The sequence below is a fragment of the Nicotiana tabacum genome, chromosome 14 (genome assembly GCF_000715075.1).
Source record: "Nicotiana tabacum cultivar K326 chromosome 14, ASM71507v2, whole genome shotgun sequence".
NCBI lineage: Eukaryota > Viridiplantae > Streptophyta > Magnoliopsida > Solanales > Solanaceae > Nicotiana > Nicotiana tabacum.
The window spans coordinates 114,209,314-114,235,158 of record NC_134093.1 but is presented as its reverse complement, the minus strand read 5'-3'; the positions used below and the strand labels follow the sequence as shown (position 1 = coordinate 114,235,158).

The 25,845-nt window shown below is 35.8% G+C and overlaps 2 protein-coding genes across 4 annotated transcripts; one reads left to right on the top strand and one right to left on the bottom strand.

Moving 5' to 3' along the window:
- Positions 1-1,013: 1,013 nt before the first annotated feature.
- LOC107765702 (magnesium transporter MRS2-I) lies at positions 1,014-13,433 on the top strand. Its single transcript, XM_016584374.2, has 11 exons — positions 1,014-1,581; positions 2,584-2,613; positions 7,140-7,290; positions 7,429-7,550; positions 8,937-9,011; positions 11,453-11,677; positions 11,796-11,840; positions 12,586-12,630; positions 12,715-12,744; positions 12,870-12,989; positions 13,093-13,433. The coding sequence occupies exons 1-11, from the start codon at positions 1,330-1,332 to the stop codon at positions 13,177-13,179; spliced, it is 1,182 nt and encodes a 393-aa protein (XP_016439860.2). The 5' UTR covers positions 1,014-1,329; the 3' UTR covers positions 13,180-13,433.
- Positions 13,434-15,306: 1,873 nt separating this feature from the next.
- LOC107765703 (phosphatidate cytidylyltransferase 1) lies at positions 15,307-24,087 on the bottom strand. 3 transcript variants are annotated; one of them, XM_016584376.2, is made up of 13 exons: positions 23,950-24,087; positions 22,872-23,017; positions 22,288-22,541; positions 20,816-20,967; positions 20,271-20,412; positions 19,123-19,279; positions 18,786-18,833; positions 18,609-18,695; positions 17,282-17,410; positions 17,125-17,181; positions 16,004-16,087; positions 15,813-15,919; positions 15,307-15,659 (listed from the first exon to the last, which is right to left on the bottom strand). In XM_016584376.2, exons 2-12 carry the CDS (start codon positions 22,944-22,946, stop codon positions 15,830-15,832), a joined length of 1,275 nt encoding a protein of 424 aa, XP_016439862.1. In that variant the 5' UTR covers positions 22,947-23,017; positions 23,950-24,087; the 3' UTR covers positions 15,307-15,659; positions 15,813-15,829. The 3 variants fall into 3 exon arrangements, with proteins under 3 accessions (XP_016439862.1, XP_016439863.1, XP_016439861.1); XM_016584377.2 differs by having other exon boundaries at positions 15,307-15,632; XM_016584375.2 differs by having other exon boundaries at positions 15,307-15,919.
- Between the last annotated feature and the right edge of the window lie 1,758 nt (positions 24,088-25,845).

Sequence of the window (25,845 nt, the reverse complement as noted above, 5' to 3'; positions counted from 1 at the left end):
TAAAGACAGAATCTAAGTCCTTAAATACCCTCCCTACAAAATCTGTGGTACCAAATGAAAATTGATAAAAGAAGTCGGGCCCATTTGAATATCTTATAAGAACTTTGAGAAAATGACAAAATGGTCCTTTATATTTAGAAGTGTGTCTAAAATAGTCCCTTAAATATACATATGAACAATTTTGGTCCTTTTAGTTTGTCCTCCGTCAAATATTTAACAAACTCTACTTATTAGATTTAACGGAAACTATTAAAAAAAATGGGATTTCATCATTTGGAGGTGCAATATACTGCAATTTTTGCTATTGTTGGTCTATAGATGGTGTTTGACATAGTTTTTTTTTAGGTGTAATTTCTGCTATTTTTTGTGTCTATAGTTATTGGTGTAATGAGATTATATATATATATATATATTTGTCGTTTAGTCAGGATAACCCGTAATCACCTCAACCACATAAACTAGATTAATTATACTAATAGCTTGTTTGGCCAAGTTTCTAAAATCAGTTTATTTTGAGAAGTTCTTTTCTCAAAAATACTTTTTAAAAAAATAATTTTGGTGAGAATTTAATTTAAAATATATTTTTGAGCAGTAATTAGTATTTGGTCAAGCTTTTAAAAAATATTTTTAAGTGTAACTTTCTTAAAGTGCTTTTCGAAAAAGTGCTTTGGGAAGAATCTATTTTTTCTACTTCTCAAAAGCTGCTTCTGCTACTACTCAAAATACTTTTTTTTCTTTCTAAAAGTTTGGCCAAACACCTCAAACTTTATTAGAGTTTGTGTTTTTGGCCAAAAAGAAACTTGACCAAATAAGCTATAGATCTAATAACTAGAATTTATAAAATATTTAATGGAGATCAAAACGTTAACTTTTGATAAACATAATGGAGTTAAATCGCTCAAGAGTATATTTAGGCAGCTATATTAAATCTACCAAAACAATAGGGACAAGTTTTGCCATTTTCTGGCCCGAAAACGAAATTCAAATACTAACAAAAAGGAATTTGCTTTTTTACAAAAAGAGGTAAACAATAGAACAGCAAAAATAAAGCTTCTTCTCAGTTTTCCTCATTCATCAAAATACAGATTCTCCTCTTTCTCTCTCTGCATATATAGCGATGTGATCCTTATAGATTTTCCTCATACTCTAAAAAACCCTAATCAGTTCATTCAATTAGGGTTTGTAAAGAAAAAACAACAGAACAAAGTATTTAATACACATTCATATCATACACATACAAATTACAAAAAACAAAAAAAATATTTGGCATATGCATATGTTAAGTAAATTTATAGAGTATTGAAATTGAGGTTTTTTAGGTAATGGTTAATGGTGATGGGTCGAGAAGTGGTGCCGGTGATGGATCCGGGTCAAGTAGTCGGGTTGAAGAAGAAAGGTACCGGGTCACGGAGTTGGCTTCTGATGGATGCTTCCGGTTTGGAGACTGTTTTAGATGTTGATAAGTATGCGATCATGCATCGCGTGCACATTCACGCTCGTGATCTTCGCATTCTCGATCCGCTACTATCTTACCCTTCCACTATTCTGGGACGTGAAAGAGCTATTGTTCTCAATTTGGAGGTGATTTGTTTTTTTTTCTTATTGGTAATCTGGAATTATTTGCCTAATACTCCCTCCATCCCAATTTATGTGGCAAAATAGTTTTAATTGTTAATTATTGTGACTTATAAAACTTTTTATGTAGTTTACAAACATGTAAATTTTCTTTAATTTTTTCTAAAATTCTATGTCGGAATTCACCTGTCAAAACTAAGGATGCCTGTTGCCTCCTACCAGCAGCACAAATAGCGAGAAAGTATGCCTACCAAGACTTAGGCAGATGAGAAGAAATATCCTACAGTATGTTTTGCTTCCGATGGGATGTTAACTTATCTCGAATTATTGAGTATTTTCTTTATGACTGTGGTGTTCGGGTCATATTCCATTGAGTAGCTGCTACCTTCCACCCGCATAGGTATTGGGTAGCTCTACCTACCAAGGTTTAGACAAATGAAATGAAATCATCTAGTATTTTTTTTGCCTCTGCTTGGATTTGAACTTATCTCTAATTATTGAGTATTATTACCGTTCGGAGATTTATACATTTAGAAAATATACGGAGCGTCTAACACTTTTTATTTGTATTTGCATTATATTGGCATGCGTTGGTTTAAATTGAGTAATGTGGGCAGTGATTAGCTGTGGGCAGTGATTAGCTGACCTGAACTTGTTTGAGACTGAGGCTTAGTTGTTGTTTGAATGAAACGGGTTGAAATGCAGCAAAATGAATATTGAGAATTATAAAGCCGTCCTCAGTTTTGTCACTGAGACGTAGTTGTTGGAATGTGTACTCTGTATTAGGAGATAATATGCTAAAGTTTTTGAAATTTGTTTCCTTTTTGTTTCCATAAGTAATTGTAGTAAATTAACTTCTCCTTTGTAATAAAAGATGGAAACCGATTTATAGCTGCTTTTTCCCAGTTTGCTTGTTGGTTGACATTTTAACTTTGACTTTCATTTTTCATTTTCAAGTATCTTGTTTACTGATCGTTGCATCTTTTATTCTATTGTGATTAAGGGCAGCATATCAAGGCTATTATTACATCTGAAGAGGTAATTTATGTTCTTTTTGGTAAAGCTTCTTGTTTTCTGCACTTCTCTTTTACAAAGTTAGTTAAATTTCTAATAATTGTATTTATGGAGTCTATGGAACTACATTTTGTTTGTTTTCGAAGTGAGGATGCAGTCACTGATCTTGCCAATTCACTTGAGGTTTAACTATTCTAGTATACCGTCAATTTGTTGAATGATAGTTGTGCTAGCAGTTTCTCATTACTGAGACGATAGCATTTGTTGTGTGTTGCAAAATCTTATGTTTGACTTTCATCATTTCAAGTTAGGAGTTGGGACATCACAAGGGGACAAAGACTGGATAACGACAATTTGTGTATCATCTTTTATCGTCCAGATGGATAGGCTCACTTTTATTTGTGTATGAAGTAAAAGAAAATGCTACCTTTTCCGTTTTCCTCTTGGATCCCGTTCAATAATACTAGGACATGTACTTTTAAAAAATAATACAAGGACATGTAACTGTATTCTATTTAGGAAAAAAGGATAGCAGGATGCTTTTACAAGCATTTTGTATAAGTTGTTGCAGGATTTAGCTTCTGAATGTGTTTAGGTCTTCGTGAATGACATGCTGAAATCTTTCATTGAGAATATCACCTTGACTGGTCTTAACTTGTAAATCTCTATTGGATACTATCGATATTTTTTATACCATCTAGACCACATGCTCTCTAACCCTCATATTTTTATGGCATGTTTACTTTATTAGACCTAATTCTACAAGTGTAACGGAAGTGTTGTATATCATTGCAGTAAGAAGATTGTAAAGTTGTCCTTGTCAACTTAGTCTCTCCTCCTATTTTACGCATCCACTAATTGTGGTTACTTTCCTATCAACGCGCCTATGCTGAACTATCTACTTGAATATGACTCTTGTGGTAGTTCATTATCTCATATGTCCAATAAGATGTGGAGCCCTTTTATGTAGCATCACACCCAGGTGTCTATATTGTGGGACTTATTCACCCACAGCCATTCATGGTGTGGGAACCCTTGCTTATACTTTGTCCTTCCAGGCCCCACAATGTTATGGAACCTGTTGCTCATTTAACACTAAACCTGGATGCCGATATTTCAGTTAATTCAGAATTCATGAAATTCATCACAATTCGATTCATTAAGCCACAGCAACCCTCATCCTTTATATGGATTTTAGGATGGGCTATGTGTTTGGAAGCTCATACATAGGAAGTTCAGGTAATTCATCATAAGTAGACTATTATTTTTGTACTGGCTAGCATCTTGCTGCAACCATCCTTGTTTACATGAGTTTGGGACAATCTATGCTTTCCAAAACTCAGATAAGCAGTTGGGATTTTGTGCTGCGACTAAAATAATCCCTACTTGAAAAATCTTGGTCAAAGTCTGAAATTGATTAAAATGTTCATTTGAGCTCAAAACTATATCATCCATTTCTGTTGTTTCTTTCCAAATGTCCTCTTTTTTCATTTCCAGAATTTGGTCATATACATGCTGGTCCAGTCCACCATAGAGGAATACCAATAGAGTTATTCCTAGAAAAATGATTTTTATCTCATGTTCCACTAAACCCTGAAAAAGTATGACAGCTTAGCTTTCCTTTTCAAGACCGTAAAGTAGACTTTCCAACATTTAATTAGAGAGGTAGATATTCAACAAAAAGTCTGCTTTGAAATATTGAAGGTTGATTCTAATGGATTATTAGGTTTTAAAGTTAAATCCTTTAGGTTCTTCAAGGATATATTGGAAGACCAAGATCATTTTTTGCCTTGCTTCTGAACACTTTTTATGATACTTACATATTGATTAGGCTAGCTCCCTAATCTATATTTGGTGGAAGCAGTGTTGTAAATAGCGAGCGCTACAGCGCTAATAGCGTGTAGCGACGTGAGCTGAGACAACATCGCTATTTTGGTCTGTTGCGTTGCGAGGAAGAAAAGGCGAGCGCCTCTGCATGTGTAGCGAGAGGCGCTGCGAGGCGTCGCTTTTTGAATAAAACGGAAGAAAAGGCAGCATTAATATTAAAACACAAAATTAGGGCTTGGGTTTCACTTTTCTCCTTCAGCAACGAGCAGCGACCTTCTTCTTCTCCTTCAGCGACCTTCGATCTTCTTCTTTTTCTTCTTCCATCATCAGCCATCATCACCAGGTATGTTACTTTCTTTTCTTTTCTTCTTCTTCTCCTTTTTTCTTCTACTTTCTTCTTCCTCTATTTCAGCAGCTACTTCTTCTTCTTTTTTCTTTTTCTTCTTCTTTCTTCTTTCTTCAATCATTCAATGATCAGCTCTTTCTTCTTTCTTCATTTATCTTCTTCTTTCTTTGCTGATTTCCAGAGGCAGTAGCCTTTTTTTTTGCTCTGTTTTTCTTCTTCTTTCTTTGCTGTTAGTTTCTTCATTTTTCTTCTTCTTTCTTTGCTGTTTTCCAGAGGCAGTAGCCTTTTGTTTTGCTCTGTTTTTCTTCTTCTTATTAATATATTATTGTTATTGAGTTTTTAGTTATATGTATATAATATTTTATGTTTTTGTATAAATTGTCGCTTCACATAAAAAAGGCGAGCGCTTCGCTGCGCGCCTTAGTGAAGCGGGCCCTCGTCGCTATTTGTCGCCCCACGCTATCCAAAACACTGGGTGGAAGCAACTTCAGTCATCTTTAGAACCCTAGTTGCTACTTTCGGATCTAAACATACTTTGAACTGAGTGATTCTATATTAGTCTTAATTCAGGTCTTGGCCAATCCAGGGAAGACAAGAACTGTTTTTTTTTTTTCATCATAATCTAGATTAACCTTGATCCCAAGTAGGACTAGAATTCCTGCTTATACTATATTTTTCTGAATTCAACTCAACATGAATGAGTACACTGGCCTTTAATTCTTAGCCACATGAGTGAAATCTATTTGGGATAAACAAAATTAATCTCTGTAATTAGACAAAATGAGTCAGATTCAGTCCTACCATTCTGATTTGACCTTGGCTCCCAATTTTCTTATTTTTTTGGTGAGGAGAATGCAGCAACAACAATATAATCCCACATAGTAGGGTCTGGGTAGGGTAGTGTGTACGCAGACCTTACCTCTCCCTACCTTTTGGAGGTAGAGAGGTTGTTTCCAATATACCCTCGGCTCAGGAAAGCATAGGTTCCACAATAATAACAAGAAAACAAGACGTTACAACACCGAAAAACCATGTAAAAGCAGCGTACATAACAAGATAGTAAGATGATCGAAATGGAAAAAAACGACAGGTATTCAAAGAAACCTAATACCAACCAAATGCGAGAGTACGTACTAACACTAATACTACCGGTATGAATAATCTAGACTATCTAACCTATTATCCTAATCCTCGACCTCCACATCTTCCTATCAAGGGTCATGTCCTCGGTCAGCTGTAGCTGCGTCATGTCATGCCTAATCACGTCACCCCAACTCTTCTTCGGCCTACCTCTACCTCTCCTAAGGCTCTCCAATATCAACCTCTCACACCTCCTTACCGGGGCGTCTGTGCTTCTCCTCCTCACATGTCCAAACCATCTAAGTCGTGCTTCCCGTATCTTTTCCTTAATAGGGGTCACACCCACCTTGTCCCGAATAACTTTATTCCTAACCCTATCTAACCTGGTGTGCCCGCACATCCATCTCAGCATCCTCATCCCTGCTACCTTCATCTTCTGGACGTGAGAGCTCTTGACTGGCCAACACTTAGCCCCATACAACATAGCTGGTCTGACCACCATTCTATAAAATATACCTTTAAGTTTTGGTGTTACCTTCTTGTCACACAAAACATCAGAAGCAAGTTTCCATTTCATCCATCCCGCCCCAATCCGATGTGTGAAATCTTCATCAATCTCCCCATCCCCCTGTATAATAGACCCAAGGTACTTAAAACTTTCTCTCCTAGGGATGACTTGTGAATCCAGTCTCACCTCTCCTTCCGCTCCCTGAGTAGCACCACTAAACTTACACTCCAAGTATTTTATCTTGGTTCTGCTCATCTTGAAACCTTTAGACTTCAGGGTCTGTCTCCACACCTCTAACCTCGCGTTAACACCGTCTCGCGTCTCATCAATCAAAAGAATGTCGTCTGCAAATAACATGCACCACGGCACCTCCCCTTGGATGTGGCGAGTGAGTACGTCCATTGTCAGGGCAAATAAAAAAGGGCTAAGTGCCGACCCCTGATACAACTCCATCATGAACGGGAAATGGTCTGAGACCCCTCCCACTCTCCGGTGAGGAGAATGCATACTCTTATAAAAAGGGCGAGGCACGTACATACATCTTTACTATCTTCATAAAAAATAGATACATCTTTCCCCACTTCAGTAGTGGGACCGCACTGGGTATGTTGTTATTGTTGTTGTATAAAAATTACATACATCTTTACTATTGCTGGGTCATTGAAATTCCATCTGGGCAGTTAGATCTGGTTATTGTGGATATTCACACCAACTTGTAAACAATGAGTAACTTTCTTTTATTGAATCAGCCCCACATACAAGACTATTTCTAAATGTTCTAGTGGACAGGTTCTTCTTCGAGATCCATTGGACGAAAATGTTACTCCTGTTGTTGAGGAACTTAGAAGGCGGCTGAAACCAATGAATGCAAATCGTGAAGATCAGAGAGAGGAAAAAGATATGAATGTTCAGCATGATATTGAAACAACTGAAGAAGATGGTTTTCGTCTTATCATCTTCTGTTCTTGTGAATTTCTCATATTTGATTCTCGAGCTCATGCTTCTCATTTCTTTGTATATTATTCACGTTCTTTTGGTGATTATGCTGACTCTTTTTCTTGTGCCAAACACAATGCAGAGTCTCCATTTGAATTCCGAGCTCTAGAGGTTGCTTTGGAAGCCATCTGTAGTTACCTTGCTGCTCGCACATTAGAATTGGAAACTGCTGTTTACCCTGCTTTAGACATGCTAACATCAAAGGTCTGTGTATGAAATATTAATCTGTTTAGGGTTTACATTGCTACATTTGCGCTACAGTATGCTAAAGGACATAGGTCTTCCATCCCTAGTGGGAAAATCCTTTAGTAAATATTCTTATCTTTTCTTTTTTTCCTCGTTTATCCTAAATTTCTAGTTATATTTTTATTGATGACTCACAATCCCTAACTTTTCACCGTATACACATTAACAAAAAGATAATTTACATGTCTATTTGTGCATGTGTATGCTTGGAAACTTTCTATTTCAACTTTCAAGTTTTTTAGTTGTCTATGTGAACCAAGATCCTATTTCTTGGTCTGCTTTTTCTTTTTCTTTTTTTCTTTTTGTTACCCTATCTTTTTGATTTTGGCCATTGTTATCTTCTCAAGAAGACAAGACACCATAAAATTCAACTAGGAATTATAAGGTAAAGAAAACGAGACACCATAAAGTGTTGGACTGTCTCTACCCCAGATAACACTTTATTATTAACAGTAAATAATATAAAGGTAATTCCTTTTTATACAGTAGCAATTGTAGTTATTTTTGTTTTTGTAAATTCCTTGCCATATGAAATATTCTTTGGACTCTCTTGTACTTCTTCTGAAATGAGGAACGATTGAACTATGCCCAAAGAAAATTTTCATTACTTCTTACTTCTTTCCGCTAGTGTTAATTATAGAATGAGTATCCTTCATATGCATGTTATATCACAGAAAACTTTTGATAGTTTTTGGAGTAAAACATGGTCATATTTACTTCTTAAAGGATAATATAGGAGGACAGGCCATACTACCTCATCACAGACTAGTATACGTCTTTTTTTATTTTACCCCCCCCCCCCCCACCTCTGTGTATTTCTATGGAAGGTATTCCACGAAACTTACAGAAAGAGCTCTTTCTTGCTCAAATATCGTTTCCCATCGGACGAATACATATAATTTCTACTTATAAAAAAAAGTAGAATATATATTGTTTTCATGTTACCATCTCAAAAAAAAAAAAGAATATATATTGTTTTCTTAGTTTTTGGTATATCTAAATTCAGTGCCTTTTGGTGTTTTTTGGCATCTTGGACATTGTGTCCGTTTCCTGCGGTTTGTCCTTGTAAAGTTTTGTTTGGATCCATGGGATAGCTTAGACGCCAGCTACTAACATCAACAAGTTTGGTTTTGTACTGCATTTGAAAGTTTGAAATGTTTCTTTTCATGTTAAGAATCTTGAGATTCTTTTTGTTACGTGGTTCCCTTTTCTTGATCCTCACCCTTAATCTCCTGCATGCACATATATGATGATGTCTCTGCGTCTGCAATCTTTAGAAGGTTAATTGCTAGAGTTTTATCTGTCTTTCATGGGGTAATTTTTCCCAAATAATGTTTAATGCAGATTAGTAGCCGTAATCTGGATAGAGTGCGGAAATTAAAGAGTCAAATGACACGGTTGACTGCTCGCGTACAAAAGGTTATGTCTTACCTATTATTTAAGTGACATTGGCGTTAACTTTCTTGTTTACGTTATCATTTTTGTTAGTGTGTTTTAACTGGCTGAAAAATATTTAAATCCTTTGAACTTTTTTGTCTTTGGATTTTTGAGGATATTTTGTTAAAAGAGACATTTTATAATATAGCTTTATTTCATTAAAAATGTCTCTTCATGACCACTGAATCCAGCCTTTTTTTCCATATAAATATATGCGGCTAGGATATCCAAATTTCTTGGAGATAGATCGTTGTCTAGAAGCTGCCACCTCCGCACCAGGAAAAGGGGGAAAATAATAACTTGGTAATCATCTTAAATTTAGCAATAAGAAGTTCAATGCTCATACATGATTAACATGTAGATATTAGAATCGTGACCCATTATATGAAACATTCTTCCTTTTTCTCCATTTTGATATATTGTTTTGATGACCAAGAAATCTGCTGTTTCATCCTCAAAACTTGGTGGATAATGGGATTCGTCGCTCTTCTCCACTGAAATGCTAGACGTGGTGTTACCACTAAGTTTTTTAAACTCGAAACATTTTATAAAATAGCTTTATTTCATTAAAAATGTCTCTTCATGACCGCTGAATCCAGCCTTTTTTTCCATATAAATATATGCGGCTAGGATATCCAAATTTCTTGGAGATAGATCGTTGTCTAGAAGCTGCAACCTCCACACCAGGAAAAGGGGGGAAATAATAACTTGGTAATCATCTTAAATTTAGCAATAAGAAGTTCAATGCTCATACGTGATTAACATGTAGATATTAGAATCGTGACCCATTATATGAAACATTCTTCCTTTTTCTCCATTTTGATATATTGTTTTGATGACCAAGAAATCTGCTGTTTCATCCTCAAAACTTGGTGGATAATGGGATTCGTCGCTCTTCTTCACTGAAATGCCAGACGTGGTGTTACCACTAAGTTTTTTAAACTCGAAACATTTTATAATATAGCTTTATTTCATTAAAAATGTCTCTTCATGACCGCTGAATCCAGCCTTTTTTTCCATATAAATATATGCGGCTAGGATATCCAAATTTCTTGGAGATAGATCGTTGTCTAGAAGCTGCCACCTCCGCACCAGGAAAAGGGGGAAAATAATAACTTGGTAATCATCTTAAATTTAGCAATAAGAAGTTCAATGCTCATACATGATTAACATGTAGATATTAGAATCGTGACCCATTATATGAAACATTCTTCCTTTTTCTCCATTTTGATATATTGTTTTGATGACCAAGAAATTTGCTGTTTCATCCTCAAAACTTGGTGGATAATGGGATTCGTCCTCTTCTCCACTGAAATGCCAGACGTGGTGTTACCACTAAGTTTTTTAAACTCGTGAAATGCGCTGACAACACTTCTCATGCTGTACTATTTTTTGCCCGAACCAAAGCCTTGGGGCTCTACTCCATTTTGATATACTATGCGAATAGCTTCAACTTACGCGTGCCCTTGATTTCTACTCTTATTAACAATAATATCTGTAATGGAATGATTTTATTGCAGTTGGATTATTACGCTCCTTGCATACTCCAAAGTGTTTTGTCTCGTCAATATTATAGTTCTCTGTTGAATCTAATGTACATATCTTTATCATATTCTTTTTACTATTGAAGACCTGTTAGAGTGCGTGGGTCCTTCAATTTAAAGGGTCTATTGAGTCCTCTTTTAAAGGTAAATGGACTTAAGATTTAAACTTTAGGTAAAAAGAACTTTTTTTGGATTAGTGGTTAATGAGGTTTGATCTCATTTAAAACTAAAAACAATAATAACAATAACAACTGCGCCTCAGTCCCAAGCAAGTTGGGGTCAGGCGATATGAATCCTCATTTCTTTCATTTAGCTCGACTCATCATCATCATTACCAAAATAAAATAAAAGTAAGTAAAAAAGATAAATATATAATAGAAGTTCTCCACCAAGTCTAGAACCTATTCACAACTAGTAGGTATCACCTATATTGATTTTTCTCTTCCATTGTGCCCTATCTTTAGCTAAGTCTGCATTGATTTCAAGGAAAACTAAAATCTCTAAAAGTTCGTTTATTTATACAAAGGCCCCTAAATATAAAACCCAAAATTCCACCCAAAAAGAAATAGGAAATCCTCAAGCGTTTCATAAACAACTCAAAAAAGAAACCACATGATTGTTTAAAAATAGCAGGTTGTTTATGATAAACAATCCGTGGTTGTTTAAACAACCTTTAAAAGAAAAGGAAATCACATAGTTTAAAAAACACAAGTTGATTATACAGTTGTTTAGACAGACTATGTATATGTCTAAACAACCGGCAGAATAGATGAGCAATGTAGTATCAACGCTCCCACCTGCCCTTGCAATCCTTTGGTCCGCTGTGCACTGAACTGTCATCAACTCATTATGGTTGCTTCTTTGTGTACTTAATTGCAGGTGAGAGATGAGCTTGAGCAACTACTGGATGATGATGATGATATGGCTGACCTTTATTTGTCAAGAAAATTGGCCGGTGCATCACCTGTAAGTGGATCAGGTGCAGCCAGTTGGTTTTTTGCTTCACCTACCATTGGCTCAAAGATATCCAGGGCTAGTAGAGCTAGTATTGCAACATTTCGCGGGGATGAGAATGATGTCGAAGAGCTTGAAATGTTATTGGAGGTAAACTTCTTCTAATGGCATCATTTTGGCATCATTTGTTATACCTAGGAGAAGGAAAAGTTGAAAAAAGAAAGCATTTTGAGCCCTACTTACAAGGAAGTGTTTTTCTTTCTTGCAGGCTTACTTCGGGCAAATTGATAGCACATTTAATAAACTAACTACGGTATGCAAGTTTTGCCCTCTTGTGGAGTTGGATATATTAAGCTGGCAAAGCCTTTTAGAACCTTTAGTCCCTTGTGTGTTTTTGTGGATTTTATGTTTGACAGTCTTCTTTAAATTTGGTCAATGTGCTATAAATTTGGTCAATGTGCTATATAGTAGAGATACGTCATTACTTCAGATGGTTATTAGAGTCTTTAGTGGTAGTAGTATGCTTGCCTCTGAAGTTCCATTGTTAACGACTGAATAGTGCAGATTGTCGGAGGGAGCCATCAAGCCTCCTTATGTTTAGATATAGATATTCCTTCTTTATGAACCCTGAATTGCTATTGCTTTCTTTTACCTTTTCTTTCGTGAGTCTTAAGATACAAAGAGTCTTAAGATACACAACAAATCAGGTCAAATTATTCTGACTTAAGCAAATGTTGAAAAATGAAGTAATTGTGAGAGGGTTGTGATTCTTGTGAATAGGGAGGAGACCTTCCATCGTCTGGGTAATGGGATCTCTATGTGGACTAGTGGTTGTTGCTTTCATTGAATCCCTTCATTCAATATTATGCCTCTCCTTTCAGTTTCCTGTACTTCTTAGCATTTGTTCCAAATAATGGCCTTTCTGTCATGTCTACTAGATGGGTGGAGATGCCGTGATCTTTTAGATTTTGTTCTTTGGAAATTTTCAGTTTTGAGTGACATGTTGAGTGTTCTTTATCTTCATTTTCCAGCTAACATTTGTCTATTTTAATTTGCAGCTACGAGAATATATTGATAACACAGAAGATTACATAAATATTCAGGTAGTTAAAATGCCAAGATAATTTTCAGTTTGATGTAATTCATCTGAATACATAATGATGTAAAACTTATGCTTCTTATTTCAGCTGGACAATCATCGAAATCAGCTCATCCAGGTGCTCTCCTTTGGAAATATCTAAATCCCCTACCTATCTTTCATTTTATCTCTTTTCAATCTCGTTGAATCTCACGATTAGAGTTGTCTCTATGCTCATATGTGCTTTTGTCATGTTGGCTGCAGTTAGAACTTTTTCTCAGTTCCGGAACTGTGTGTATGTCTATCTACTCTTTGATTGCTGCGATTTTTGGGATGAACATCCCATATTCTTGGAATAATGGTCATGGTTACATGTTTAAATGGGTAAGTTTGAAACTTTGTGGCGTCAGTATGATTGTCTGAGTACTATACCTGGTTGAAAAACAGACGCTATTTGGTTGATGGATGGTTTAATGCTTCTGTGCAGGTGGTAATCATTAGTGCTATCATCTCTGCCGTGCTTTTCATATTTATAATCTCTTACGCTCGTTTCAAAGGGCTTGTTGGATCATGAGGTCTATCGAGTGAAGGCACATGCGATGGCGAGCAAAAAAAAGCTTTTGCCCATGTCTAGAACACAATGCGGATACATTTGATGGCCCATCTGAAAGGAACTATACTGCATCCAAGCTGTTAATGGCCATAATATTTTCCAATATCATGACATTTCTTCACTGTTATTGGATAAACAAGCTTGAGATCTACTGCAGGACTTACTCTGTCATATTCTTGTAGTATATGAAAGCTTCACAATTGTACTTGTGTTAATCACAGCCAAAAGCTCTACAACAACGAGTCCGGGGAGGTTTAGTGTGTACGTAGACCTTACCCCTACCCCGAGCGAGTAGAGGTGGTTTCCGAAAGACCATCGGCTCAAGAAAACGAAAAGAGACAATATCAGTACCACCAATAAAAACCATAGGAAAAATAACATCATGAAAGTGAGAAAGTAGATGCAAAGCAAAAGCGATAGACAGTACATAGATCCGGCACTATGGAAAATGAAAGAGTAGTAAGACGTAACATTGCCACTAATGGACTCAGACAAAAACCCTACTAGTCTAGCCTCGCAAAGGTATGAAGTAAGGAAAGACTCAACTACCTCCTAATCTACAACCCTATTACTCGACCTCCACAATTTCTTATCAAGGGTCATGTCCTTGGAAATCTGAAGTCTCGCCATGTCCTGCCTGATCATCTCTCCCCAATACTTCTTAGGCCATCCTCTACCTTTTCTCGTTCCCTCCAAAGCCAGCCTACTCACACCTCCTTACCGGAGCATCTAGGCTTCTCCTTTGTATGTGTCCGAACCATCTGAGTCTCGCTTCCCGCATCTTGTCATCAATGGGAGCCACACTCACCTTCTCCCGAATATCTTCATTCCTAATCTTATCCATCCTAGTGTGCCTGCACATCCACTTCAACATCCTCATTTCTGCTACTTTCATCTCCTGGATATGTGAGTTCTTAACAGACCAACACTCAGCCCCATACGTCATGGCCGGTCTAACCACCGCTTTGTAAAACTTACCTTTAAGTATCGGTGGCACTCTCTTGTCACACAGGACCCCAAATGCGGACCTCCACTTCATCCACCCCACCCCAATACGGTGTGTGACATCCTCGCCGATCTCACCCCCCTCTGGATAACCGACCCAAGGTACTTGAAATTGTCACTACTTGGGATGACATGTGATTCAAGCCTCACTTCCATGCCCACTTCCCTCGGCTCAGTGTTGAACTTACACTCTAGGTATTCCGTCTTCGTCCTACTCAGCTTGAAACCCTTAAACTCAAGAGTCTGTCTCCATACCTCCAACCTCTCGTTAACATTGGTTCTCGACTCATCAATCAGAACTATGTCATCGGAGAATAACATACACCATGACATCTCCCTTGAATATGGTGTGTTAACGTGTTAATTAAGTTTTTTTTTTTTGGAAAAAGATAAATAACGTTGATTCAGTTATGATTTTGGCAATTTTTTTTTATATCGTGTTTTTCGAAAAGAAATAGAGGAAATAGTTGCTTTGCATTTATCACAACAGTGTAAGTAGTGATAAATCTTAGAGAAAGGGCAATTTGTTTTAATGTTCCAATATCTCCTTAATTTTTGTTAGCATTTAAGTGATTTTGAAAAAAACAAAGTTAAATCATAAAACTCCAAGTCAGGTGCGGCTGTAGCCTACTGGCTCATCTAAAGTGAACCTATAACTTGCGGCCACTAAAATTCAAATGAGTGGCACTCGTGTTTGAATTGTGACATCTTTGATCATTTATTGCTCGTTTATACCTTCTAAGAAAAATCCAAGAAATAGTACTTATTTCTTTACATCGCATGAATAATAACAGAGAGATTGTCTGCATAATATGTATAGTGATTGTCATATATTGAGCAATAATACATAGATTTTCACCCAATAAATAATAATACATGGATTTTGTTGGGATTGCCTATTCAAAGATACTTTCATCTTTAGATGCTTTTCGTGTCCACATTTTTCTAATTCACATTATTATCTCTCATTCAATCTTTGTATAAAATAATACAAGGATACTAACTAAACATTGCACCAAGTATGCAAAGATTATATCAGTAAACACAATGCCAACGTATCGAACTAAGTCCGAAAGAAAAACCTTGAAAATTGTGGAACTTTTTGATAAACAATGACACTACGCAAAAAGTGCCAATTACAACCAAACTCCTGTGAGTAATCCAGGGAAATTTTACCATCAATTCAAACTCAACACTCAAACATGCATTGCATTTCCTTCCGTTAAAGCAAACTTTAAAACGTCATCGTAGATGACTTGAAATGAAACTTCCCCTTTCGGATGATCCGTGCTCTCTTCAACCAGCAGGTTTAGCCTTGTCAATCCTCACAGAAACAAGATCAATTAGGTTTGGATCGTCTCGCTTTCCTGATCGGCGCAGGAATTTTCACAAATGATTCTTCATCATGCCTATTATTTGGGGAAGATATAGATTCACTGAACTATTGAAACAACTAAATGAGAAAAGAGAAACAAGCACTGTACAGCTTGCGAAAAGTTAAGGCCAGTGGGAACGCTAAGTTCTAAGGGAAAAACAAAAAGAGAGAAGATATACAAGATATTCTTATCTAAAGGCTACATCACTCGTACATGATTATCTGAAATACTCAAGATTCTCCAAACGTTCTCTCCTGGATAATCTGCCCGAGTTTACCGTACACAGCTAGCTGCTCCTCGAATGTGAGGTTCAGTATTATCTACATCATTGCATAAAAGAACATTTAGCATTAAGATTTATATTTCATCGAGATATTGTTGGTATGTGAACTTGAGAAACTTACCTGATCCAAGATCATCTCAATTGACAAGTTCTGTGGCACAACAAAGGACTGATGATAGATATATGCAAACACAGCCATCACCATCTGCACAAATATAACTCGTCACGAAAAGAGATTCACTATCTCAGCAATTCAGATTAGAACTACAAAGCAAAACTGCTGAGGGAGGGACGTTATGCAAGAGGGAACGGTGAAGCACAAGACAGAATACTGAAAATAATAAATCTAGTAACAATGTAAGAGGTCGAAATCAGTATGCATCATCTCTTAGGCTGAACCTGCTAAATTATTATTTTGTCGGGAACAGGGTAAGCACCTTCCATTGGTTACACACTTAAACCCTTCAAGTGTCGGTTCTTTATAGATCCATTACGTTATCCAGGTCTTTCTATTGATAAATAGACCTAATGAGAAATGAATATTTATTTGGTTTCAAGATCAATGAACATGAGAGAGCTTGGGATACAAGCAATTACGGATGATATAACTAGTAAATGCATTCCTCCCCACGTCAACATGTTTTATTGTTTAAGGGGTATTACGCCAACCATACTGAGGCTTTGCTTCTGTTCAACACATAATGTGTCCACACCAGCTTCCACATAAAGACAAACATGTAAAAGATGCCTTCCTCTCCTAAAAAAGGTTCAGCATCATAATGAAAAGGCTTGACACTGGATTTTGCAATATTTATATCAGTCAGCATATTAAATCACCAAGTAACAATTTGGCTATCCTAATTCCTAGTATAGGGGACAAGTGGAAATGAGGAAAAAATATTACTGCAAGAATTGAAAATTTATCAAGTATTTTAAATAAAAGTCAAATTTTCGAATTTAACAGTTCAGGAAGATGATTGAAATGGAAGCCAAGCAACTCTCCATCTATGGATCCATCAAACTAGAATTGCATGTTTCCAAGATTCGCGACCCTTTTTCTTGGACAGGACTAAATTTTTCTTCAATTAACTTATATTGTACATTATTTCATGAAGTCAGGGCAAGAGAATAGTGGAGGACAATTTTATAGCCCAGACATGTCAATCTGCCAAAAAGGATCCTTTAATGTCAATAATACCTTTCCATACAATAGTTCAGAACCCATATTTAATGGTAGCTCACCTGACAGTCCATTCTATCTGTCATACCGCCATGTCCAGGTATACTATCACCAAAATCCTACAGCGAATAGAAAGATATATATTATATTATTCATTGGCAACAGTAAAGGACCTAGTAAGGCATCTAGAAATTAAGACAACAATAGTGAATATCGTACCTTGATCTTGAAGGCTCTCTTAAAGCCACTAGCAAAAAAGCCTCCAAAAGGAGCTATAATAGATGCAAACAATCCAAGCAATAAAGCATGCCATTGTACAGGCAAAACAGCGATCTCTCTCGAAAGAAACTGCAGAAATAAGAATCAAAGATAACTTCAGTTTATTATGCTATTGACTGAAAAAATCTAACATTTCTAATTCAGTACAAATCACTTGATAATCTCAAATAGAGTATTGGAAGTATCAAAATTATATTAATCGCATTAATATCTCGTGAATACTTTCAAATCATTCATAAAGTTATTATGCCTACTCCATTTGTTGGGTTGTAAAACAGTTTTCTTTTAAACAAAGCAAAAGCAATCTAAGAAAAGCCCAAAAATAATTCTCCTAAAACCATATCAACCATTGCTAAAACCAACAGAACTCCAGAACACACAATTGAGTTAAGCAAACATAGTTGTTTCATGGTTTTGTCTTGTAAGAATTTATGCTTTTGCAATTTTTACTTACTTGCACATCATCATATGTTAGAAATGTTAACAAATTCATAGAATTTTAGGTTTGAATTTTGATTTTAAAAAATCCTTACCCAAAAAAAAAGAATTGAAATAAATGAAAGGTTGGCCCATCCTAGCCTGCAGCCCGCTTAGGGCTGGGTTAGGCTGGCTATTTTAAGGCCCTTTTGAAAGTGGGGCCGGCCCTTCCTAGCCCATCAAATTCCATAGCCTGTGAGGGCTGGGCTAGCCCATTTTGACAGCTCTCCTGCTATCTTCCCACCAACACAAGTACCCCGTAACTCTGCCAACCAAAGTTTAGGCAGACTGGAAAAACATAACATTTTGTCTCTATTGGGATTTGAATTCTGATCTACTCTCAGTTAAATATTTTAATTTTTTTTAAAGAATATCCTAAAATATTTATTGCTTATCAGATATAGAAATATTGATTTTGGAACATTAGTCAAAGTAGATTCATAAATTAGTTAAAGCAAAAACACCTTCTAGAACAATGGAACTCATCGCTTAAGCAATTAACAGCAATTCAAAATAATGCATAGTATATATATGTGTAATGTGTACGTGCGCGCACACACATAATCACAAACACATCTTATTGCAGATTCATATCTAGTTTCGAGAACAAACTCATGAGGAAAAGGGAAAAAAGGTGGATGCCTCCTAAAGAGTGACAGAGATGAGCAAAGCAAACGCACGCTCGAGATGATTAAAAGAAAAGCTTCTGCGATAGAACAGGTCTGTAATAGTATTGGCAAGAGCACACATAAATGCAACTTTAAGTTTCCAGGGCTGACAGAAAAGTTACCCATGCAGGAAACCATTCTGGTAAAGTAAAATATTCTGGTTTAAACAGTGGGCCAGGATCACAATCAAGCCAACCAGTCGATAGGTCCTGCATCACAAAATATGGAAGTTACGCTTTTAGAAACTGTGCAGCTAGTCTCCCAAGCCAATTGGGAGAAACTTTACCAAGATATATTACCTTTCTAGGGCATGTCAGCCACTGGAAACGACCAAACATATTCGCAAGCTGAGAAAACAACAAACAATGATTAGAAAATCTACAAAAAGAAAACCATATATACCCTTCTCAAACACTGTTCAGAAGAAAAATCATTCAGTGTATTGCTATAAACATACATAAAAGCAACACAATTTAAGCATGAGAATTTTAACGAGTCTGACATGAGAAGGTGGCATAACCACATAAGAATAGGATAAAGAAAATAGCCCCATCATGCAAACATTCCAAACTGAAGGAAAGACCAATGTGCACTACACTTTAATGAGAATTTGCTTTTGCACCAAATAACAGTTACCAGAAAGGCAGAGATAATGGTTGTAACAGATGCTCCAATGAAGCCTTCCCAAGTTTTCTTAGGTGACAATTTGATCAAAGGAGTTCGTCCGAAGAAGAATCCGAAAAAATAAGCAGCTATATCATTGATCACGATGAGAGAAGCTGGAAGCAGGAACCTGCATTACAATGAATCTCTATTTGAAGTTCTACATCCATGTTGAATTTGTTTCATGTTCAATTTAACAAAAAAGGAGAAAGAAAAAGAAGATAAATAAAACAAAAAAGAGGAGAGTAATACAAACATGGGACAATAGGTAAAGCAATAACAACAAAAAAATACTACTCAATCCCCAAAAAGTTTGGATCGACTATATGAATCCTCCATTTAAGCTCAATTCATGTCACCATCATACCAAATAAAATTTAAGTTAAATATGCATAAATAATAGTACTAACAATAACAATAATATTAGAAGTTCTCTAACAAGATTAAAACTTATTCCCAACTAGTAAATACTGGTTTATGCGGATCTTTTCTTCCATTGCGCCCTATCTTTAGCCAAGTCTGCATTGATTTCAAGAATTTACAGTTTTTTCGAGACAACTTCTTTCCATGTGATTTTAGATCTACCCCATCCCTTTTTAACACCTTTACTCACCATACTCCGCCTGTGTAAGATGGCTCACATTGCCGGTTCCAAGATCGAATAGAGGAGGAGAGTTGTGGTAGGTTGGCAAACAGCGTAAAACTTGCCAATTCAAAATGGGTCAGGCAAAAAATATTATGTTCCCCAAGAACTAAAAGATACCCTCCAAGCATTTCTACTAGATACATTCACCAACATGAAAGAGAATAATACTTGAAGCTTGGACACAATGATTAGTTTCCAAGACAAAGCAGATAGAAATCCCCCAATAAGTACAAGAGAGGAAAGGGCCGGTAGACTAGGGTAGTTATGGTAGCTTGATTTATCAGTGAATAAAACAATTTCTTTCTCTATTTGAGGTGGATGCAACAAGTACGCCTCAATTTGAAGCAAGTTGTGGTTGGCTATATGAATATACACTATTCATGTCACTCCATTTAAGTTCATCCCAAACCACTATTACCTATGGTGGATGGAGGAAGAAAATATAATAATATCTACGAAACTGAAGGTGTCTTACCAGAAAATTCCCTCAAAAATATTGGCAACAGTGAAAGCGGATTGCGTAAACACCACAATTAGAATCATATGTGTCCATGCATACTGGCTAAATTGATACTTGTACATCTTCTTCTTCAGTGTTAGAATGAACCACATGAAACCTGATTCCAAAGGAGAGGGAGCACTTCAGTAAAATTGCTCAACAATCAGCAGAAGATGAGCATGTATTATAACAACCCAAGGCATGAAAAATGGCACCCCAGGACAGCAGTATACTAAAGATTAAAGAACTTGTTATTTCACGTCTTGGGTATTGTTAAACTGCGAAATCCTTTCGACATTTAAACACTGCGAAATCCTTTCGACATTTAAAATTGCTCAACAATCAGCAGAAGATGAGCATGTATTATAACAACCCAAGGCATGAAAAATGGCACCCCAGGACAGCAGTATACTAAAGATTTAAGAACTTGTTATTTCACGTCTTGGGTATTGTTAAACTGTGAAATCCATTCGACATTTAAACACTGCACGAAAGGACATGCTTAAACAGATAGAACAAACCTGCGATATAGAAGAAATAACACGTGACCATGTGATACTTAACAAATTTGCTGACAAGCTTGTACAGGACTTTGTCTAACGTAACTGTGTTGACAAGCCTCTGGCTTAGCATGCGGCCATATACGAACAGCATTGCTGTGAAGAAGAAGTGCCTGGAAACAAAGTTGGAATCTAGCAAAGTCAGAAGAATGGTCGACAACACCTTGACATCATGCCAATATGATAATTAGTGCCAAGCTTCAGGATAGAGTCAGCTACAATATTCAACTGTATATCAAATGGATAATATGTTGCAACCAAAAACAAAGTTGCGCAATTCATTATGGACAAAGGGAGTATAAACCAAACAAACGACATTTTCATACTCCAATAATTTAGTTAGTCAATGTCATTTTCCTCTTGTAGTCGCGTAGCACCAATATTTTCCTCTTGTAATCATATTTTATACAAGAACTTGTCAGTAATCACATTGCACCAATACTGTATGTTGAATGTTTAAGTGTGTGACCAATTGATCTAAAAGTTTAAGTTGCTAGAGAGAGCACAGTTTTATTTACTTAATAATATCTTCAACGCATCCCCTCACGAGCAGTCTTGATTTTTTCAAATGCATGGAAGTTATTTTTTATAATGGTGGCAGTGAAAACTGAACCCATGACTCTGTTTGCTCTTACACCATATTAAGGTATGTGAGCAACCCATCTAGAAGTTTAAACTGTTAAAAGATGGCACTTTTATTTACTTAATTATATCTTCAACATATCCCTCACGTGCATGCTTGATTTTTTTCAAGAACAAACATGTGGAAGTTCTTTTAAATAATGGTGGCAGAGAGAACTGAACCGGTGACCTTTATCTGCTCTGATACCATGTTAAAATGTGTGATCAATCCATCTAAAAGTTTAAATTATTAGAGATGACACACTTTTATGTACTTAATTATATTTTCAATATTGTAATTTATGCACATTCAACAAAAGTTAATTTGACATATCCACCAAGAAAGTAGAACCGGACAACACATGCTCTAATATAATGAAAATGAACTTCAAAGGGCTCGACACAGATAATTGTCATTCATAGCATTTGTCAGATATAGAGGCAGGATTCTGCTGCACCTTATAGTAGCTAATGCCTCTAAACAGTTCTAGATCATATAGTCTAAATGACTTAAAACAGAGGATCAAATACTTGCATGGTTCAAACTTATGTCATATAGTTTGAATAAATGAAAAGCAAATGTATTAAGATCCAAAAGATTCTGCACAGTTACCCTACACTATATACTATAGTTTCAGCAAATATCTTAAGAAAATGACAATTTTAATTAAAACTTGGGTAAGACATGAACCCTATCCACTGTCAGATCTCCTAAAATAAGTCTAACATGCACACTTGATATGGCACATATAAGATGAGAAAAAGCAAGCAGGCAAGCTAACATCAAATAACATCAAACTGATTTTACTCACCAATTCAATAGCCTGAAACCAGGAAGCTGCCGGTCTTCATGTGCTCTTCTAAGTAGATTGAACAATTCTTTTGCCATAAAGATTTGGATAACTACTACCATGGCCCAAATATAAAGATGGCCCATGTAAATGATGAAAGCAAAGCCCCCGATCATCCACACAGATGAATATGCACGGATCAGCATTGATTTGTACTTGGATCGATCGTTAACAAGTAAATGGTTTCCATTTGCTTTGACAACTTCTGGAGGAACCTGTAATTTCCGGAAGAGGGGCGAAGAACATTTAAGAAAATTTAGTATTTAAGAGGAGAAGTGTAGAGGGGCAACTCATTATCTACCGTGTTTCAAAACTAAAAAGCAGCGGAATTCTCGATTATCAAGAAATATCCGGACTCCGAACATTTACAAAATTCCAATCCCAAATGGTGACACTAAAGCATCTCAATTCTAATTTACTTATCTATCTGTTCATTAATGTACTTGTTCATTCTCAAACAAATAGCCAAAAATCTCATAGCGAAAACATAAAAGTAAAGATAGCACAAATCATTAAAAGAACCAATATAAGAAAAGTGAAGTCACCTCATTTGATCCTCTACGACGACGTATCCGTCCTGAAGGCGTTCCTGGGGCACTGGAATTGCTATCGTTTTGCATACTTTCTTTATCAAGTCCTTACCCCCACTAATAATTCAACTTACAAAGAACACATGAATACCTAAAACCACCTGAACATAAATAAACAATAAAAACATGAGGACTCAGGTTCAAATCTCAGCGGAGGCAAAAAAACACTAGGTGATTTATTCCCATTTGCCTAAGTCTTAATGGACAAGGATATTGGGTACATGGTTGGGAAACAGGTACCTAGTGGACAATGGCGAAGCCAGGAATTTCAGTAAGGGATTCAAAATATAAAGAAGTAAACACAAAGAAGTCAAGGGGATTCAACATTTACTATATATACATAAAAAATAATTTTGACCTAGTATATATAGTGTGAGTTTCCAGTGAAGGGGGTTCGAATGTACCCCTTCTGCACCTGGCTCCGCCCATGCCGGTGTACTAATCGAGGTCCGCCAAGTTGGCCCGGACATCACCATCATCAAATACAAACAAAGGTAAATAAAAACACTAGGTACCTGGTACCTGTGTTAGAGGCAAGTAGCAGGTACCTAGTGGAATAGTCGAGGTGCGCGCAAGCTGACCCGACACCACCGTCAAAAAGAAAATAAAGCATTTAGAAAAGGTCGATGAATTCAACAGAAAATAGAGTATCACACAAAAATTATTTAAATCATTTACAATTTAAACTATCCATAAGGCTAAGTGTAATCATATATCATATATAAGTATTAAAAAAGCAAAGCTGCCAATACAACCAAGAATTAATACAATAAATTAGTCCAAAAAGGAGTCAAAATGAAAGTATTAACAAGTTAACAAACCCTAATTAAGCTAACTATAAGCACAAGGACGAATTTCAAAAACTGAATCTTAAGAAACAAAAAAAAACAATTTAAATAGTTTGCACAATGATATTTAACAAAAAATTGTTTAAAAAAACTAGGTTTTTTTGCTTGAATTGAATACAGTTATAAATAGGACAATTAGAGAGAGAATAAATAAAAGGAAGGAAAAATAGAGAAGGAGATCGGACCTATCGGCGAGTGGAAGTTTGTGAGTGAGGAATGAGGACCAAAGCACATCTCACACTTAGCTCTTTTTTGGTTGCATTTGGAGGCTAAATACTGGGTATTAATAAGCAAAAGATCAAAATTTTGCAGAAATATTGAATTATGTAGACCACCCAAGTTTTACTTTATTTATTGTATTATTATAACTTATAATTAACAAGCTCTAGAATTAATAATTTCTGGAACCAATTTTTCTTCTGCACCTAGAATTGGATTAAGCAATTTAAGAAAAAATAAAATAAAATACAAAAAGCATAAAAATAGTTTGCAAACTATAATAGAATAATTTTTGGGAATAATGTGTCGTCCTTTGATTAGTCTCTGGACACACCAACCTCTATAACAACCTTGTTTGTTCCGAATATTTTTTGATGTTATAGCGAAATGTTGTTATAGAGAACATATATTATAACATAACATAAATATTGGTTCCGAAAAAACTTGACTTATATAGTGAAGTGTTGTTATATAGAAATATTGTCATACATAAGTCTAATTCTAATTGGGTTGCTTATTTTATGATCGAATTTGGCCTAATCAGTCAAATGTTATTGAAAGTGAGAAATTAAAAAATAGCCAGATTTACAAGTGGTCATTCAAAAATAGCCACAGTTTAAAAAGTCATCAAAATTTAGCCACTTTTCATGTAAAGATAAATCTGAACGAAAATACTGTTCAAAATCCAGAAAATACTCCAGCATAATATACTGGAATTTCAGTATAATTTTGTTGGAACTCCAATATACTGGAGTTCCAGCAAAGTATACTAGAACTCCAACATATTATACTGGAGTTTGGAGTTCCAGTATACTTTGCTGGAACTCCAAAATACTGGAGTTCTAATAAAGTATACTGGAACTCCAGTACTGGAGTCAGCAAAGTATACCGGTCCAACATAATATGCTCGAAGTTGATACACAAGTGTACCGAACTCCAGTATATTATGCTGGGCCGGTCTCTGTTGCAGCAAAATAATGACTATTTTTCAATGACTTGGCAAACGCCGGCTATTTTTAAATGACCAATCCGAAAACTGGCTAGCCCATACTATTTTAACTTATTGAAAGGAACTTAGTTACTTCATCCCTTTATTTTAATTATTAGTCTTTGATCTTGGGCTTCGCGGGTATAAAGAGTTTGATTAAGGGTAAAAAGGTCGTTCAGTTTTAAATGAATATTTGGGTCTTCCAACCTTTTAATGTCTCGTTGGGATCTCATCTTTATTCAAACTTTATTGACAACTAATTTCATTGTTAGATGCCTTGTTTCAAACACTATAAATTCAAAACTAGAGTTTGTCAACTTTCAATCTTTTCCTTTTTATGTTACTTTATTCTTAGTATCATTTAGTTTAGAAATTATCAGCTTTTTATCTTTTTTAATATTAAAAAAAAATCCTTTCACACCGATTTGTTTTTTTATGCATTATCCGTTCCTCTTTCTCCATCTCTTTTATAGTGTCTATATTATAGTAGTACATTATTCTCTTCTTCTTTTATTCGTGTCAAGGGACAAATTCCATGCTTTTCCCGTTGAATTGTTTATTGGGAAGCATTTTAATTTATTAAATAGAAATGGCATCTGACTTCTCCATCATTAGTAAAGCTAAGAGCTTAATCTCATAAACAAATGATGCTTATAAAAACGCTATGACAAATGCAACTTATAAATTATAATTGGCAAATACAGACATACAAATCCAAATTAGCAAATGATGCTTATATTATAGCTATTGCCAAAAGCGACTTTTGAATCGCAATTACAAATGTGTCTTATAATCACAATTAACAAATGCGGCTTATAAATCGCAATTGACAAATGCTCATAATCTCAATTGACTTTATTTTTCAATTACGTCC